The 21,044-nt window shown below is 36.1% G+C and overlaps 1 protein-coding gene across 1 annotated transcript in view; it reads left to right on the forward strand.

Annotated features, from left to right (window-relative positions):
• Positions 1 to 21,044, forward strand: part of GABRA3 (gamma-aminobutyric acid type A receptor subunit alpha3) — a 371,590-nt gene that overhangs the window by 235,333 nt on the left and 115,213 nt on the right. The window contains exon 5 of the mRNA XM_045788814.2: positions 16,510 to 16,730. Within this exon, the coding sequence (XP_045644770.1) occupies positions 16,510 to 16,730 (221 nt within the window). The remainder of the gene's footprint in view (positions 1 to 16,509; positions 16,731 to 21,044) is intronic.

A 21,044-nucleotide genomic window follows, 5' to 3' on the forward strand; every position in this document is an offset into this window, starting at 1 on the left:
AGAATAAAAATAGTCCACATGTTATCCCAGGCACTTCATGAACACACGTGTGCAGATACCTAAATCCAGGAATACTATGGAAACACACATGTAGCCCCTACCCAAACCAGCTCCTCTCCCTACTCCTCCCCCACCCAAGTAGGCACACATGGGTATACAGAGGCCCTGGAGACATTTCAAACAATCCAGATTTTCTATCTCTTGAAGTTTCATATTCTACTTGCTTGTTTTTCTCCCTCATGCTTAAGTAGAAGCAACAGAATGGCTTTCCTGATAGGAGGGCAGACTTTCATCAAATAAATTTCAGGTTATTTTTAGTTGTACTTCCATCTTGTTACAAGGTAGAACAGCTATGATCGCTCTGGCTGGGAAACACATTAATGATGTTTTTAAAAAGTTTCTTCTTCTTGTACTACTTAGTATACTGTGGCAATTGGCCCTGGGTCAGGGATGACTTTTTGGGTGAAACATCAGAAAGTTGTTTGACTTTAGCAACTAGCTGAAGCAATAACCCAGGTTCTCCTGAGACTATAGACTGCTTGGGTGAGTAGATGAAAACTAGAGCTGCCTGGGTTCTTGACTTACTTCCAGCCAAATGGAATTTTGGTCCAGAATACATTCCTAAGAAAATAGGGACAAGTTTCTTGTTCATAAAGAGGAAAAGCTGTGGTGCCAGTTTGAGCACTGAACCAGTATCACCCATAACCCTTTGCAGCCATTGTACTCCTTACTCAAACACTGACCTCCACAGACATAGATCCTGCGTTTGACAAAAAGCTCCATAAAGGGCCATATCTGTTTTGTTAATCTTCATACCACCAATACCTTATCAATATTTGACACTTGGTAGACTCTCAACTATTGTTAAATGCAAGAATAAATGATGTGGAACAAATTAAATTTGAGGGGAAAATTATGACTGTGTTCCTCCACTTGACTGAAAGTCCTTCAAAGGTAAAGAATAGGTCCTTTGTTAAGTGTTTATTGAAATATGAAATATTAATAGCAAGCCTTGCAGACAAAGAATAAAAGTAGCTTTCTTTAGGAGATTCTATAGAATAGCAAGACTAGTGAGTCAGTGATTGATGACTCCAAGCTTTGGGCTACTAGTTTGGGTGGCATTTCCATTTATGAATGCAAGGAGCTGTAACAATAGAGAATTGGGCAGAGATGAAAGCAAACCATAGTAGATGTTTCTAAGGGAAAAGTCAGAGAAAGAAAATTTGTTAAAGAGTACAAGATATAAACTGGAAACTGATTATAATGGGGATTTTACAGGCATCACAAATGAAAGTCTTGCGTTAACCATTTGTAACAAATAAAGCTTGATGGACAAAAAAATAAATGCTACTCCTTAACAGTAATACCAATCTGTACTGATGCTCCCCCAGGAGAGACAGAACAAGGGATACAATCCCAATTTGAATTATCTAAGGCCATATGACCTTCTATGACTTTCTATTTTTAGAATATTTTACACCATTTTCTCAATCCATGAATGAGAAGATGGTGTGGGTAGCAATGAGGGAAGGCTGCAAAAGATTTCGTGAAAATGCAGTTTCATTGCCACTTCTCTCTCAAACTGGGTATGTCCATGCCTCACCGGTGAGCAGTGGCTGTTGACAAGTGGGAATTTTCCCTGGTCTCCCAACATCCTTTTTTTTTATTTTTAAAGATTTTATTTATTTATTTGACAGAGAGAACACAAGCAGGGGAAGCAGCAGGCAGAGGGACAGGGAGAAGCAGGGGCTGATGCGGGGCTCAATCCCTGGGCCCTGGGATCAGGACCTGAGCTGAAGGCAGATGCTTAACCGACTGAGCCACCCAGGTGTCCCTGCCAAGATCCTTTGAATCAGAACACAGAGAAAGTGGGATAACTGCTTCAAAATGGAAAACTATGCATATGGTCGGTGATTGGAAAGGAAGGTAGAAAGTTGACAGCTGGTATTTTCTAAGGAGTAGATCTTAAAGTTCTTACCACACACACACAAACACACACACACACACACACACACACACACACACAGGTGACTCTATGAGGTGATAGAAGTGTTAATTTGATTGTGATAATCATTTCACAATGTATACATATATTAAAAGATCACATTATACACCTTTACAAATCACATTGTACTACCTAAATATATACAATTTTTAGTGGACAATCATACCTCAATAAAGCTGGAAAAAAAGAAAGCTAACAGCTGAGAAAAACTTTGGATGTTCTCCTGGTCCAAAACACCTTCTGAAAAAACTTCTATTCTAACTCTTATTCTAAGGCCCCAGGTTTTAACATGACACAGGTTCAGGGACCCAGGGTCCTGAATTATGTATTTAATGAATATCTATCTGAACGTACTGATAAAACTAGTGAGAAAATAAAGAAGACAAAGATCAGTAATGTTAGTAGAGTCAGAATGAGAACAACTGGGAAACGTGAAATGCCAATTGTAGGTATTGTCAACTTCACTCTCTTCCCAGGAATACTTTAACTATTTAGGTACCTGCTAGGTAACAAATGCCAGCTGCTGCTTGTCAACAGAGAAACTTCCTAGGGTATACAATGGACAGCCAGGTAATGAGGCAAGTAGCAATACAATAAGAGAACTAATCATATAGCCTAATGAAAAAAAAAAAAGAAAAGAGACTTGGGAAATATGAATTCATAAAAGATATTATAATCACGATTCTTTGTAACAGATGTTGTACACTTGGGTCTGACTACTGCTTGTGAAAATCATGCAAAGTTACCAGAGTATCCAAAGACCATAAAGAAAAAAAAAAACGGTATTGATTAAAAAGAAAGTATCACAGAGACCTTCTTCCTGGTGGCAGTGGGCTTGAAATTGTTGTACCTGTTTCCTGCCTAGCACAGGAAAAAGTGGCTATGTTCACTTCAAGCCCTCACTTACTGGCAGTCTGAGGCACAGAATGAAGGGGAGCCTTTGCCAATTTTGAAAGACTCTTGGGCTGTCAGTTTCCTCTTATTCTATAGGATACCATATTCCCAGATGCAGTATAGATAGGAGTCCATGTCTATGGGGTTTTGCCTAGGAGTCCATGACCAAGAATCTCCTGGGCTACTTTTATGTGAAATAGACAGGCAGGACACATAAACAATGTTAATAAGACTATTTCAAGGACTAAATGCAACTGAAAGGGGCAGGTGGATTATAATTCTTCAAAATTCAGACTGATGGTAAGAAGGCAAAGAGCAAAGGGAGGACTGGATGATCAAAATAAGGGGTGAGTGGTCTGCCTATAATCAATGACAACGCCTTCACTATCATGTACTTGTCAAGTACCTTGGCCCCAGAACATGCTAAAGTTAAATCAGCCTTGAAGTCCCTTCCTAGGAGCCTGCTTTGAAACACTGCACAGTGTTAGAGAATTGAAGACATTCAGGGTTTTAACACTAAATGAGAAATTCTTCCCTAAGTGCTACAAGTCATCTTTGCCTAGTATAGTGCCTTTCCCAGGAGGCAGATTCAGGCTTACTATCTGGAATATTTTACTTAAGTGCATCACAAAACAATGAAATTTAATTGTCAATTTGGAAGCCATCATTTTTTTGAGAATATACAAGGATTCAATTTTCAAGGAATTGCTTACATTGCTAGAATGGTCAGGTCAAAATTGATTGCTTTTGGCCAAAGGTCATGGGATATTTATGGAGCAAATAATCACTATGTAATTTCCCCCAATAGTTCTGACTATAGAGAAAATAACATATTAAAAAATGGGTACCCATCACCCAGCTTTTTTACATCTTAAAATTTTTTCCATATTTTTTTTCCTAATAAAAAAATCTTTGGTGATACAGATGAAGTCCCCTGTGTGCTTTAACCTGATCCCATTTTTCTCTCTACCTCCATCCCCAATTAGAGATAATTAAAACAATAAATTAACTTTTTTGGGGGTCATTTCTACACATCTTCTAGACTTATAACTAAAGATGCATCTATCACATACAATAGCAACTATTACAATAAATAAACAGTGGTTTTCATGTTTTCAAACTATAAATATATTTCAAACTATAAAATGCATCATAGCTTGTGTATTATTTTACAATTTATTTTTTTCAGTCATGTATTAGAAGCTATTCTTTTTGATGCATTTAACCTAATTCATTTATTTTAACTGCTATAGACTATTACAGTGTATGCATATTTTTTATGTATACATTTGTCCAATTCTCTTGCCAATGTGCATTTAGGCTCTTTCCAATTTTTTGCTATTAAAAAACTGACAGTAATAAACATTCTTGTATACATCTTCTTGAGAATGTGTTTGAGTTTCTGTAGGGTGTGTTCCTACAAATAAAATTTTTTATTTGTAATGGTTGTACATTTTTAAGTTTTTTCAGACAGGACCAAATAACTCTCTTGATGATTATACCAATTTATAATCCCACTGGCAGTGTATGAAAGGTCCATTTCTCTGCACTGTTGCTAACTTTCTATTGTTACACTGTTTTTTTGCCATTCTAATGAGTATGAAATGGTGTCTAATTGATATTAGATTGCCTTTGAGGTTAAGCAGTCTTTTATGTATTTAGTGGCCAACATAGCCACTAAAAACAAGGTGTCTTTGCCATCACCTGCACTACCACCACCACAGCAACTCCATGCAGATCCTGTTTCCTCATGTTGACATTTCTGAACTGAAGTTTCCTGTGGGGGGTGTGAGTGTGTGTGTGTGTGTGTGTGTGTGTGTGTGTGTGTGTGTGTGTGCGTGATTGGTGTTCCTTAGGTCACTAGTTTGATTCTAGCTCCAAAAAACTGGTAATTTAAGTTTTGACTCCTAATTTACAAAGGAGAACTCATAATATGGGAGTTTCTACAAGATTTTCTAGAAAGGCCAAACAAATGACAGTGAACAGTAATAAATATAGATAGATCTATTCTACATTTTATTACTAATTTTCTAAGATGTGTGTGTGTGTGTTATAAATGTATTTGAAATTTTGCAACTTCTCTTTTGTCCCCTATTAAGATTATTGCATGATTTTTCTCCTTTAATCTATTAATGCAGTTAATTACATTAATAAGTTTCTCTAATGTTAGGTCATCTTTTACATTCGTTGAAAGAATCAAACTTGATAATGATTTTTAAATACATGTATTGGTTTGTGTAACTATTATTTTATTCATGGTTCTTTGTATCTGTGTTCATAGGAGTTCCCAATTCTCATTACCTCAACTGCTAGTACTCTAGTTCAGGCCACCATTGCCACTAGCATATCTAACTGTAAAAACCCCTAACTGATTTCCCTGTTTCTACTCTTGTCACCCTATAATCTATTATCTACAGGATGATAGTAATTATACATAATACACACACACACACACACACACACACACACACACACACATACACACAGAAAATAGTTTAATGGAACCTTATGTACCAATCACCCAGTTCAAAACTTAACAATTTTTGTCAAATCTTATTTAATCCTACTCCTACCCCCAATTATTCTCCCCATTTTGTCTCTTTTTCTTTATTAAACTTATCAGAAGTTTCTATATTGTTAGTGTTGTCAAAGTAACCTGTTTTGGGTTTTGTTCATCATATGTATTATTTATTTTTTGTTTTCTGTTTCACAAATTTTTACATATGTCTGGATCATTTTTTTCTTTCCTCCTTCCTTCCCTCTCTCTCTGCTATTCATCCATACTTCATTTTTTTAATTAGAAGCTCATCAGATCCCCACCATCTATGGCCCAGGTGGAGGAGCACCAGTGTGGGGACCGACACACATATCGTGAGCAGTGGGAGGGGGTGGAAGCAGCATGGTGGCTCCAGGATGCCCATGGATGGTTGAAGGTGGAAGGAGAGTGGGAAACAGAGGCAGAGACCAGAGATGCTCCTGCCACTGCTGCATCCCTGCCTTCTCCATAAGAGTCAATTATCTTTTTCTTTATTTTACTTGGGGTACTCTGTGGTCCTTCCGGTTTCTTGAGATAGATTAGTTTAAACTTTTACTTTTTTAAGTCTATCTGTAAGGCTTCTTTACAGCTATCAATTTCCTTCCAAGTACCATTTGAGTGTCCCACCATAAGATTTCACATTCTATAAGCATTTTCACTATTGTTTAGTCCTAAGTATTTTCTAATATCCTTTATGGTTTTTCTTTGCTTCTTGAAATTTTTATAGTGGGATTTTCAATTTTTACATGTAAAACTTTGTTATTATTTTCTAATTTAATGCCTCATATTGAAAAAGATGTTTTGAAGGGTGTGAAATACTTTTGTGTCCTGAGATTTGCTTTATGACTTAGCACATGATCACTTATTTTTGGTAAAAAATGTGTTTTACTAAGTGTTAGGTGGATAAGTCTATATATATATACACAGATACATATGTATCTATCTATAGGTCTATCTATCTATACATCCCTTAGCTTCTCTTGTCAATTGGGTTGTTCACATATTTTAATAATGTAAATTTTTGTTCTGATTGTTTATTCATTTCATTATTGTTCGATAGGTTTGTCACATTCTCCTTGTAATTCGAATTTGCCTTATGTATTTTGAGTCCATGTTATACATAAAAATTTAGAATTGTTATTGTTCCACTGAACATACTTTATTTTTTAATGTAATAATGGTTTACCCAAAGAAAATTATGTTTGTCTTACAGTCCACTCTGTACTTTATAGTTTTACCACATTATTTTGATAATATTTGCCCATATATATGTTTCTATTACTTTACTTTCAACCTGTGTTTTTATGTTTCTTTAGGTGTGACTCTTGTATATACATAGGATGTGGCTACACTGTTTATTTATCCTTAGAATATATTGTTTGTTTCTACTATCTTATGTATTCTTTTTCCCATGTTTTTCCATGCTTTATTTTTACTTGTCTTTTATAGATTGAAGCATTTCCGATATTCCCAATTGTTTTTCTCTACTGTTTTATATTTTATGTCTAGTGCATTCTTAGTGGTTAGTTTAAACATTAACATACATACTTGACCTAAAGTTTAATATCCCAACTCTCCTCCCAAGTAATGCAATAATGCATTAACCAACATACCCCTACTCCCTTCTTCTATTAGGTTTACTCTAGCTATTTATTCTACCTAGTTTTTATAGTCCTTATTATTTGTAGAGAGCCATTATTTGTTTAGTTTAACCATATGTTGGTTAATAGTTGTGCTCACTATTCCTCCTTCCATCTTCCTGCTATTTTAATTTTCAACTACATAAATAACTTATTTTAATAGTTCTTTTTATAAAGTTTTAGTCAATCATTTATTTATAAAAATATTTATATTTTATATTTTCTGAAGCTCTTTGGTGGAAGGGTGCAAGATGGTGGAGTAGGAGGACCCTAAGCTCTCCCCTTCCCATGTTTACAACTAGATAACATCTAAGTCAATAAACCAGAGAGTGATCCAAAGACTGGCAGAACAAACTCCATAACTAAATGTAGAGAAGAAGTGCGTCAGAGAGGTTAGGAAGGGCAGAACCAGTAGTAGGGAGCTTCCCACAGAAGAGATGGAACTGTGGTCATGGAGAGGAGAAAGCACAAGGGAGCCCACACAGGGAAAATGAATCCCTGTAATGTCTGGCCTTGAAAACCAGAGTTTCTGAATTCCATGAGTTTGTATAATCAGCAGGACTTGGAACCTGGAGCTTTAAAAGTCAGCTGACTCAGCACTGGGTAAGCTGGGAGGATGAGTGGTAGCCAGGTCCCTGTCCTTAAAGAGACAACAGACTGAGGAAAAGCAACATAGAAGTGACAGCTTGCACAACTGGAGGGAGATCTGATTATACTATTGTGTGGTGTATTGGGGGACTTCTTTGAGAACAAAGGAGCTGTCAGGTGCCATTTTCTTCCCCTACTCCCCAGATAAACTCAGACCCACCTGTGAGAGGTGGCACTACACAGACACTTGCTACCTAACATATTAACAGTGTGTCCCACTCATGAGTTTTCCTGAGGACTTGTCCACTCCAAGCCTGCTGGCCTCTGCCCTGCACTTAGTATAGATTTTAACACCACACAGGCCCTGCTCTGCTTCTACCTCCCTGTGCTGCACCCATGTGGCCACCATGCTTAGGGATCCTGCCTATGACTAGTGGCTCAATGCAAATTTTTTAATGCCATGTGTGTGCCTTGACCAGTGGCTGAATGCACAGACACTTTGTACCCCTGACTACCTCTGCTGCTACACACCACACCCCTGGCTACTGCTGTGATTTGAGGGATCAGCCTAAGACTAGTAGCTCAGTGCAAATTTTGCTAATGCCAACACTTCTCCCCTGAGCCCTCCTATGGTCATGCTCTGCCTCAGAGCTAGTCTGTCTGGGTCTCACACACAGAGTGAAAGCACGCCCACAACAGGCAGAAAGTCCGTGCAGAAGTCTGGACTGAAAGGGGAAGCTATACAGACACAATAGCAGGATGCAAGCAACACACATAGGAGGCTGCTCTGAAGTGTCAGGTTCTGATGAACAGGGGATACTACACTGCAGGGCACTACAGAATCTCTTCTTTATAAAACCACTACTTTCAAGAGCAAAGGATGTAGCCGATTTTCCTAACACACAGAAAGAGACACAGAGAGGTAGACAAAATGAAGAGGCAGAGGAATTTTTCTCAAATAAACACAACAAAATCACAACAGGATACCTAAATGAAACTGAAGTAAGTAATATGCTTGATAGAGAATTTAAAGCAATGATCATAAAGATACTCGTTGGACTTGAGAAAAGAGTGGAGGACATCAGTGAGACCCTTAACAAAGAGATAAAAAATAACATATCAGGGATGAAGAACTTTATAAATGCAATTAAAAATACAGTAGATGGAACACAGAGTAGGCTACAGGAAGCAGAGGAACATATCAGTGACCTGGAGGATAGAATGATAGAAAGCAATCAAGCTTAACAGATGAGAGACAAAAACTGCATGATGAGCATAGATTTAGGGAACTCAGAGACTCTATCAACCATAATCACATTCATATTATAGGAATCCCAGAAGGAAAAGAGAGAGAAAAGGGGGCAGAAAATGTATTTGAAGAAATAATTGCTGAATCTGGGGACAAAAACAGATGTCCAGATTCAGGAGGCACAGCGATTCTCCCAACAAATTTAACCCAAAGAGGTCCACACAAAGACACATAGTAATAAAATGGCAAAAAAAAAAAAAGGTAAAAAAAAAAGAATTTTAAAGGTTACAAGAGAAAAAACAGTTACATACGAAGGAAACCCAATAAGGAAATCAGCTGATTTTTCAGCAGAAACTTTTCAGGCTAGAAGAAAGTGGCATGATATATTCAGATGGATGAAAGGGAAAAATCTGTGGCCAAGAATACTCTATCCAGCAAGGCTATCATTCAGAATAGAAGGAGAGATAAAGAGTTTCTCAGACAAACAAAAAACTAAAGGAGTTCATGACAACTAAGCCACACCTACAAGAAATAATAAAGGGGACTCTGACAGGAAAGGAAAGACTGTAAGTAGGAGTAAGAAAAGTAGGAAACACAAAAGCAGTAAACATATCTGTAAAAATCAGTCAAGGGACTCTTGACACACTTATATCAATAGATCATCTAAACAGAAAATCAACAAGGAAGCAGTGGCTTTGAATGACACACCGGACAAGTTGGATTTAACAGATCTATTCAGAACATTCTATCCTAAAAGAACAGAATGCATATTCTTTTCAAAAGCACATGGAATGTTCTCCAGAATAGATCACATATGAGGCCATAAAACAAGTCACAACAATTTCAAAAAGATCAAAGTAATACCATGCACGTTTTCTGACCACAATGCTATGAAACTGGAAATCAACCAGAAGAAAAAATCTGGAAAAAAGCACAACTTTATGGAGGTCAAATAACATGCTACTTACTAAACAATGAATGAACAAAACAAGAAATCAAAGAAGAAATAAAAAAAGTACACAGAAACAAATGAAAATGAAAACACAATGGTCCAAAACCTTTGGAATACAGTAAAAGCAGTCCTAAGAAGGAAGTTTATAGCAATACAGTCCTACCTCAAGAAGCAAGAAATATCTCAAATAAACAACCTAAAATTATACCCAAAGGAGCTAGATAAAGAACAACAAACAAAACCAAAAACCAGCAGAAGTGAAATAATAAATATTAGAGCAGAAATAAATGATATAGAAACTAGGAAAGGAATTGAACAGATCGATGAAACCAGGAACTGGTTCTTTGAAAAGATCAATAAAATTGATAAACCTCTAGCCAGATTCACCAAAAAGAGAGAAGTACTCAAAATCAGAAATGAAGGGGAGAAATAATTAACATCCCAGAAATAAAAACAATTGTAAGAGAATATTGTGAAAAACTATATGCCAACAAATTAGACAACCTAGAAGAAATGGATAAATTCCTAGAAATATATAATCTACCAAAACTGAACCAGGAAGAAATAGAATATTTGAACAGACTGATTAACAGCAAGGAAATTGAACCAGTAGTCACAGAACCCAGCAAACAAAAGGCCAGGACTAGACGGTTTCACATTTAAATAAGAGATAAAACCTATTCTTCTCAAACACTTCCAAAAAATAGAAGGAAATCTTCCAAATTTATTCTATGAAGCCAGTATCACCCTGATACCAAAACCACACCACAAAAGAAGAGAACTACAGGCCAATATCTCTCATGAACATGGATGCAAAATTCCTAAATAAAATATTAGCACCCAGATTCCAGCAATATATATTTTTTTATAAAATCATTTATCACATTCAAGTGGAATTTATTCCCAGCATGCAGGGTGGTTCAGTATTCACAAATCAATTAATGTGATACATCACATCCATAAAAGAAAGGATAAAAACCACATGATGATTTCAACAGATGTAGAAAAAGCATTTCACAAAGTACAACATTCATTCAGGATAAAAGCCCTCAACCAAGTAGGTTTGGAGGGAACATACCTCAACATAATAAAAGCCACATATGAAAAACCCACAGTTAACATCATCCTCAATGGGGAAAAACTGAGAGCATTTCCCCTAAGGTCAGGAATAAGACAAGGATGTCCACTCTCACCACTTTTATTCAATATAGTACTGGGAGTCCTAGCCACAGCAACTAGATAACAAAAAGAAATAAAAGGCATCCAAATCAGTAAGGAAGAAGTTAAGCTTTCACTATTTGCAGATGACACGATACTGTATGTAGAAAACACTAAAGATTCCACCAAAAACCTACTAGAACCGATTAATGATTTCAGTAAAGCCGCAGGATACAAAATCAGTGTGCAGAAATCTGTTAAATTTCCATACATTAATAATGAAATAGCAGAAAAAAACATTAGGAAAATAATCCCATTTACAATTGCTCCAAAATAATAAGACACCTAGGAATAAACCTAACCAAAGGGTGAATAGCATATACTCTGAAAACTATAAAACACTGATGCAAGAAATTGAAGACAACACAAAGAAATGGAAAGATATTCCATGCTCACAGACTGGAAGAACAAATATTGTTAAAATGTCTGTACTACCCAAAACAATCTACACATTTAATGCAATCCCTATCAAACTACCAACAGCATTTTTCACAGAACTATAACAATACTGACATTTATATGGAACCACAAAAGTCACCAATTTCCAAAGCAATTTTGAAGCAATTGCTTTCAAGTGCCAAATTATGGAAGCAGCTTAAGTGTCCATTGATAGACAAATGGAGATAAGGAAGATGTGTTATATATAGACAATGGAATATTAGTCACCCATAAAAAAGAATGAGCTCTTGCCATTTGTGACAACATGGATGGAGATAGAGAAGCAAAATAGGAGGTATCACAATTAGAGATTTCAAGTTACATTACAAAGCTGTGTAATCAAAACGGTATGGTAATGGCACATAAATAGACATATAGATCAATAGAACAGAGTAGAAAACCCAGAAGTAAACCCACAAATATATGGTCAACTAATCAACAAAGAATGCAAGAATATCCAATGGGAAAAAGTCTCTTCAACAAATGGTGTTGAGAAAACTGGACAGCAACACACAAAAGAATGAAACTGGACCACTTTTTTATACCACGCACAAAAGTAAATTCAAAACGGATTAAATACCTGAATGTAGGACATGAAACCATAAAAATCCTAGAAGGGAGCTCAGGCAGTAATGTCTCTGACATCAGCCATAGCAACATTTTTCTAGATGTGTGTCCTGAAGCAAGGGAAACAAAAGCAAAAATAAACTATTAGGATTGCACCAAAATACAAAATTTCTGCACAGCAAAGGAAACAACAAACAAAAGTAAAAGGCAACCTACTGAATGGGAGAAGGTATTCACAAATGATATGACATATCCAATAAAAGTTTAGTGTTCAAAATATATAAAGAACTGATACAACCAGGTGATGGGTAGTAAGGAGGGCACATGTTGTGATGAGCACTGGGTGTTATATGCAACTAATGAATTGGTGAACACTGCATCAAAAACTAAAATGTACTATATGCTGGCTAACTGAACATAATAAAAAATAATAATTAATTAAATAAAAATACATAAAAAGGGGACACAAAAAAAGAACTGATACAACTCAACACCCCCAAAAAACAAATAATCCAGTTAACACATGGGCCAAAGACATGAACAGACATTTCTTCAAAGAGAACATACAGATGGCCAACAGATACATGAAAAGATCACTTCACATCAGGGAAATGCAAATCAAAACTACAATGAGATATCACTTCACACCTCTCAGGATGGCTATCATAAAAAACATAAGAAACAAGTGTTGGTGAGGATGTAGAGAAAAAAGGAACCCTCTTGCACTGTTGGTCAGAATGCAAACTGGTGAAGCCACTATGGAAAACAGTACGGAAGTTCCTCAAAAAGTTAAAAATAGAACTATGCTATAATCCAGTAATTACACTACTGGGTTTTTACTCCCCAAATGCAAAAATACTAATTTGAAGTGATACATGCACCCCTATGTTTATGACAGCATTATTTACAGTAGCCAAATTATGGAAGCAGCTTAAGTGTCCACTGATAGATGAATGGATAAGGAAGATGTGTTATATATCTACAATGGAATATTCACCCATAAAAAGGAATGAGCTCTTGCCATTTGCAACAACATGGATGGAGCTAAAGAGTATAATGCTAAGTGAAATAAGTCAGTCAGAGAAAGACAAATACCATACAATCTCACTCATATGTAGAATTTAAGAAACAAAACAAAGGAGCAAAGGGGAATTAAGAGAGAGAGAGACAAACCAAGAAACAGGCTCTTAACTGTAGAGAAAAAAACTGATGGTTACCTGAGGGGAGGTAGGTGGGGAATGGGTAAAATAGGTGATGGGGATTGAGTGCACTTGTCATGATAAACACTGGGTATGTATGGAATTGTTGAACCACTATATTGTATACCTGAAACTAATACAGTATGTTAACTATAGTAGTATTAAAATACAATTTAAAAAATATTTATGCAGCAGCTACTGTATGCCAGGTGCTAGAGATATCATAGCAAATAAAACAAAGCCTCTGCTCTCATAGAGCTTCCAGGCTAGTGGAATTAAAGAAATAGTAACCAAATCAAAATACATTTTGTCAGTGCTATCTGACAAAATAATACATGAAGAAAAATAGTACCAAGGGAAAGGGGAATTACTGTTTATGATAAAATGTTCAAGGAATGTTTCTTTGATATGAATACTTCTGAATAAGATCTGAATGCTGTGATTGACACAGCCATGAAGCTATCTTATTTCATTAATCTAAAATTATCTATATTTGATCTTGCTCTTAAATGATAATCTAGTTGGCTATAGAATTCTTTTGGCTTCTGTTATTGTTTTCACAAAGTCTTCTATCAGTGAAATTGTTATTTCTTTGTAGGTAGTATGCCTTTTCTATTTTGCTGTTTTTAAGATCTCTTCTTGGTATTCTTCAAATCCACTATGTGTTGGCTTTGGTCTATTTTATTATATTGAGATTGCAACTCATTATGATTCTCAAAGCTAGGGATGCATGTATTTCAACAATTGTAAGAAACTGTCATCTATTAGTACTTTAAATATTGTTTCTCCCCCATTTTCTCTATTCTCTAACTTTAGAATTTTATTAGATTATGCTGAACTTTTTCCTTTTATCCTCCTGGTACTGTACCTCTCTTTCATGTGTGTTCTTTTCATCATTTATCTGCCTGAAATGTGCACTGAACAATTTTTCTTCATATGTATTTCCAGTTTACTAATCTCTCTTCATTAATGTGTAATCTTGTATGTAGTATATCAATTGAGTTTTTATTTTCAATGTTCTTAATCCCTCCTCTGATGCCTTTATCATTTTAATTATAGTTCCTTTACATTATCTATTTGATTATTCTGTTATGTGAAGTTCTTGGAGGGGTCTAATTCAGTTACATGTTGTATCAGCTGACTCTCATTCATGACCATTTCCTTAGGTGTTCTTTTGTGGACTGTGAACTTATTTTCATCAAGCATTTACTTGTGGTCATGTCCTTCCAGAGTGTTTTTGTATTTGCTTTTGCAAGTCAATATAGAGGTATCCCCACATTGAGACAAATTCCTATGTTAATTTCTCAGCTTGTAAACTCAAAACCAGGAAGATACTGTGTATTTAAACATCAATCCCATATAAGATTAGATTTAAGGCTACTAAATCTCAGTAGAAATACTTTCCTTAAACCCCTCTCCATTCAGAAGCCATGCTTGGATTGACGTTTCCCTTTTGAACTTTCATGTTGTAGACTGATTTTGTCTAGCTCATTTTATCCAATTCTCCCTTTTGCTGAAGTCGGAGCCATTCAGGGTCTTGGCTTTATGTGGGAGCCCAGTACCAGCTTTTTACCTGGCACAGTCCTGGTTTTTACCTGTTGTCCTGTTGTAATTTTTGATAAAAACTCTTCTGACTCTCAAATATGTCCCAGTTTAGATGATATTTATATAATATTCTAATCCTTAGTCAGAACTGTGCTTGGTATGCTAGAGAAAGAGAAAAGCCAGACTGGCTAATTTGTAGAGGGAAGAGTGGTTGGAGAAGAGCTCAGAGAAGAAGATAAGGGTCAATTTATGAAGTGCTTTCTAGGTAAGAAAGGGATATTGAAACTTATTTTACCTCTGATTAAAAGCCATTAAGGGATTTTAAGCCACAGAGTTTTAGGCTGCTTCTTTATTTTACCTGGATACCTAAAAGTGTTCCCCGTGCCTTATGTAGTTTAATGGTCAGAGATTTGGGTAAGTTTTGCACTCAGATTTGGGTATTCACCCTCTTAGTGGTTCTCTTGCTTCTAGGGCTTTCTTCTAAATTTTCAGCTCTTTAACCAGCCTTTGGGTCTATCCTCTGAGATATTAAGCCAATGCATTTTCTGATTTCTGCCAAGCTTACAAACATCACTCAGCACAGTTTTGTCACCTGTCATTTAATGGAAGACTTCCCTATGGTTTCTGCCTGCATTATTTTTTAACAGAGTCATAATCTTGCTCATGTGTATATAGTGTAATGGTCAGCCAAAATTTGGGGCAGAATATATATGCTGATTTGGGGTCCCATCCTTTCTGTGACTGTCTTGCTTTCAGGTTTACCACCTCTAAATTTCCAGATTAGTTTCCACCTTGAGCCAGTAAAGCTGTGGTATCTGCCACAGGAATTCTAGGTTTGGGGGAGTACCCATTGTTGCTGCCATCTTTGAAGGGTAAACTTTCTCCAAGTTTTTGTCTTCTTTCAGTTGTACCCTATTGCTTTCAAATAGGTTCTTCTCCCTTCTTCTCCCCTTCCCTCTATATGTTTTAATTTTATAATTAATAGCTACAAGAAGGTATAGCCAAACAATTTAGTCAGCTGTTACCAAAACCTGAAACATTTATTGTTATTTTAATTTATATTTAGATTAATGGCAATTTTGAAAAATTTTTGTGTGCTTATTAGCAATTTTTATGTTATGAATTTTCTATTATGCTATTTACCCATTTTTCTATTTGTCTGTTCTTATTTATAGGTAAGAGTTCCTTATTTATCAAAGATAATAAAATATAAGCTCATCACATGTATTATTTTTGTGAGACTCAATTGAAATGTGTTTTAAAATTTAAGGTTTTGGTTTTATGGTAACTGTTACATTGGCCTTTGTTCATATGGGATCATTTAGTACAGGAGACAAGGTAAGGAGTTTGTTTTTATTAGAAATGCCACTGCATAGAGAAGGTAGCTCTTGCCTTTTCATAAGGCAGTGTTGTGGTCAGCTTGTATGATGTGCAGGCAGTGTTGGCAGTGACCTTCCTAAACAAAATCTTGTCAGATATATTATTTTCATATTTATTGATCACCATGGCTTTATTTTTCAATCATAATCATTTACCATACTTACCAGTAAGTACTATTAATAGACTGCTACTTCTGTGCATTGGAGGAAATATTGCAAATTGATTAATATTTGCTGAAGGCACTATGGGTCCTCACCAGCACTATGTTCAAACATTGTTCTCTCTTTTTTGTCCCTAGGAGTACACCATTGATGTATTTTTTCGTCAGACATGGCATGATGAAAGACTGAAATTTGATGGACCCATGAAGATCCTTCCACTGAACAATCTCCTGGCTAGTAAGATCTGGACCCCTGACACCTTCTTTCACAATGGCAAGAAATCAGTAGCCCATAACATGACCACACCTAACAAGCTGCTCAGACTGGTGGACAATGGAACCCTCCTCTACACAATGAGGTCAGAGAGTAGTACCTCCCATCTAAAGTATAATCGGGGTAGGGCTTGAAAACAGCATGTTTTAAGCTATCTATTGAAAGTTCTGTTAAGTTTACAGATTAGAAAGGCACACACTTCTTAACATATTTACAGGTACACACATTCACAGACATATATATATTATAGATATACAAATAAATAGAGTTGAATGTATAAACATTCTCACACACAGAGATATATGTTTATGATGTATAAATGTATGCATACTCTGAGACACATGTCGACCAACACATAAGTATATACATATTCATGGACTCTTAAATTCAAAGACTCGCAGCTATATACACAGGCAGAACACTGTGACAGTCAGAATAAGCTGTTTAACTGCAGCAACAAACTTTCCCTATAATGTAGAATTGTGAGAATCAAATGAAATAATGATGGATATTTTCTGAAGCATACAATGTCATATATAATATATACAAAATTACAGCAACACATATTTTATGCCACACTGCCTGGGAATGCTGGGGAGTTTGATGTGAGGTTTCTAAATAACCTAAGAATTTTTCTTTTTCTTTTTTCTTTTTTAAAGATTTTATTTATTTGAGAGAGAGAGAGAGAGAGAGAATGCACAAGCGGGGGAGGGGCAGAGGGAGAGGGAAAGATAGAAACAGACTCCCCACAGAGCAGGGAGCCCAATGCGGGGCTCAATCCCAGGACCCTGAGATTATGACCTGAGCCAAAGGCAGCTGCTTAACCAACTGAGCCACCCAAGCACCCCAGAATGTTTCTTTTAAATATCATTTATATACAGGGGCACCTGGGTGGCTCAGTTGGTTAAGCATCCAACTCTTGGTTTTGGCTCAGGTCAGGCTCTCAAGGTTGTGAGATCAAACCCTGCATCGGGCTCCACGCTCAGAGCAGAATCTGCTTGAGATTCTGTCTCTTCCTCTCCCTTTGCCCTTCCCTCTTCACCTTCCCCCTTCTTGTGTTCTTGCTCTAAAATAAATAAACAAATCTTTAAACTAAATAAATATAATCCCTATACATATATATACACATATATAATAATGTATATTATATATAATTTTGCCTTCAAAAAGAATGATTTTAAAAACATTTCCAGTTCCATAATATTCTTTGCCCCAACACTAAAAAACTTTCTTGGTTCTTGTATTATGTTTTTGCTAGCTTCTGTGCTGTCAGTTGTCCTGAAGCTCTCTCACACCTTAATGAGTATCAATTTTAAGTAACTGAGTTAACATTATTGAATGGAAATCTCAGTGCAGATTCTGTGGCTGTATTAAATGTGAGTTTTTCTTATTTTGTACAATGAAACTGAAATATGTGTTGAATACGTGAATTGTCCTTGCCCATATGCTAGTCCTTCATTACCTTAAATTTGCTATTTATTGACATTTTTCCTGAAAGAATTTGGTAGATGAGAAGATAGGCAAAGAAGAATGGATAGCAAATGGATACTTAAGAGAAAAGTTGAATTAAAGAGGAGGAGCTGAGAAACTAGAGGAGAAATGAGACTAGAGGAGAGAATGATGGAGAAAAGAAGGAAAGTGGATAGAAGTGGGAAAAAGAAGGTAGAGAGAAGAAGGGAAGAATAATCTGGAGAAAAGGTCAATAAAATTAACATATATATATTATTGATCTCTTCCTAGATCTTATATATTTACATATATATGTGTACATATGTGTGTGTTGGAGCACTTGATTATTAGTATTAGCATTCATTTTTGTACTATTCACTAAGTAGAATGTAGCAAGATAACTGTAGGTGTAAAGTGGAGGAAAGACAGAAAGGACATTCTAGGCAGAGAAAACCAAGTGAGAAGTTACAGGAAATGGAATGGTTACCTTCAACAGAAGCAAGAGAATGCAAGTGGTCAGTTTTTAAGTTTATATATGGCACTCTAGTTACTGTGTAAAGAATGTATTTGAAAGGAACAAAACTGGAATTATGGAAACTGGTTAGTAGACAGCTTAAATAGTCTGGGCAAGGAGTGGTAAAGGTCTAATTCAGAGCAGGGGATTAAGATGGAGAAAGTGAGAGACACTGAAGAAATAGTATAAACAGCCAATGTTAGAATGACAGGAGGGACAGGAGTCAAGATAGTAAGTACCCAAATAACATGGGTGAGTGATGGTGCTACAAACTGGGGCAGGTCATATAAAAGTTAGAAGACATTTAGACAAGATAAACCTGCAAGATTAATTTTGGGCAAGATAAACCTTAAAAGATTGTAGATTATCCAGGGATAAGTGTGTAATAGCAGTTGGATATAAAATCTTAAGATCAGAAGACTGATATAAGCTAGAGGTGTAAAGTTTGGTATTGTTAGTATATTGGGACAACCATGTGAATGCATGTGATCCCTTCAGGAAAGCAGGCAGAGTGAGAAAAAAATCATGCCAAGGATCCAATCATGTAGCATCGTTATCATTATGGCAGAAGGGGAGAAAGAGGAACCTATGAAGGAGACCAAGAAGAAAAAGAAAGGAATGTGTTGGTAGAACCCCTAATGTGCAGTATCTTGAAAGCTAAGTGTGATAGTCAGTACTTCAGTATTTCTAATGCATGTCCTTCTGGGTAAGTTGTAGTATTGTACTTCCATAGAATCTTGAAGTTAGGCATGGATAGATGTGACTGGAAATAACACGCATCAGTTATTTTTTTTAAGAACACAGTTTTCTCTTTATTTTAGATGAATACACATTTTGAAGCTGTATATTTTGCAAGCGAGACAGAGCAATTGGTTTATATGGCTCCTGGTCAAACATCAGATACATGTATCATTTCTTAGGGAGGGAGATACATAATTTTCTATGTTCCTCTCCCCTGGCCACAGTGAGTAGCATTATGCCAGGTGTCCTTGGCTCTATCATTCTGCATCCCTTATTGAAGATGCCATAGAAGACAGTGCCCCTCCCTAAAACCTGAGATAGATAAGTGGTGTGAGTGAGAAATAAGTCTTTGTTGTTTGAAGATGCTGAGATTTTAGGATTTTTTGTTACTGCATGCTAATCTGACTCATTTTGACTGATATATCAAAGGAGTAAAGGGTTTCAAAAAAGCTGACAGTGATCAATAATAATATCAATATAGCATAAGTATAATTGTTAACATCAATATAGTATTTACAGTGTACCATGCACTATTCTTATCACTTAACTTTTGTAAACTAACAACTCTGTGAGATAGGTACTATTATTCCCACTTCTCAGAGGAAGAAACTGAGACAAGCGTGGGTAAGAAGAAATTTGAACATCACCTAGGTAGTCAATGGTTGAGTCAGCATTCATACTCTGGCAGTTTGGCTGCAAGTTTATGCTCTTTGCCATTATTTATACATTTTTACAACATTGTTGGATATTACAAAGAGATCAAGTAATATAAAGAATTAAATGTATTAGGTTTGTCAACATGGAAGACATTGGTGTTCTTCACATACACTGTTTCAATGTAGTGTTTTGTGGAGTGGTGAGTTTTTAGGAGTTGACATAGAAGTAAGGAAAATAGTAAACACAGAAAATACTTTCTGGGAGCTTGTTTGAAAATGAAAGCAATGAGTATATAATAGATACATTCAGGGGTAAAAAGAAATAGTTGCTTTTTTGAATGTAGATACTGGCACTTATTTGTGAGATAGCAGAAAGACGAAGATTGAAGATATAGTAGAAATGGGGTTTTGCCCACATCAAGTTGCCAAAGAAAACTGTAAGCAGGTTGGTTTAAAAACTACCTTGAAAGTTTTGCTTATAAAGGAAGAGAGACACCTCTTCTCACACTGCATGAAAGGATATGAGGTTAGATGAAAATGGAAAAGGAGATGGGGAGGATAGGACAGAGTAGAGGTGGATAGGTAGAATAGATAATGTATGAAGGAGAATTTGAAGAGAACAAAACATAAGTGGAGAAATATAAGGGAGACGTACTTGTAACAAAGGACATTAAGAAGTTTGAAGAGAAGGTGGGAGTGTACACAATTGTTGAAAGAATGAAGCAGAGTATACATAAACAAAGGAGAGGATTGTGGAATTAGGTAGTTGGAGGGATGGAGGAGGATGATGAGATGTGGACGCGTAAAAAACCATAAGAAAACGAAGAGGAAGTGGTGGGCAGGAAAGGAAATAAACACACAGAGACTGAGGGGAAAGAATAGAGAATGAATGAGAAGAATGGGATAGTGGAGAGAGTGAATAATAAAATAAAAAAGATCAATGATAAGTTTGAGTTTTAGAGGAGGCATAGAAAAGAAAGAAGAAAGGAGAGGGGAGGATGGGAATGTTAAAATATGAAGAAGATAGAAAAATGATGAA

The sequence above is a fragment of the Ursus americanus genome, chromosome X, assembly GCF_024610735.1.
Source record: "Ursus americanus isolate L20-20 chromosome X, mUrsAme1.1.p, whole genome shotgun sequence".
Taxonomy (NCBI): Eukaryota; Metazoa; Chordata; class Mammalia; order Carnivora; family Ursidae; genus Ursus; species Ursus americanus.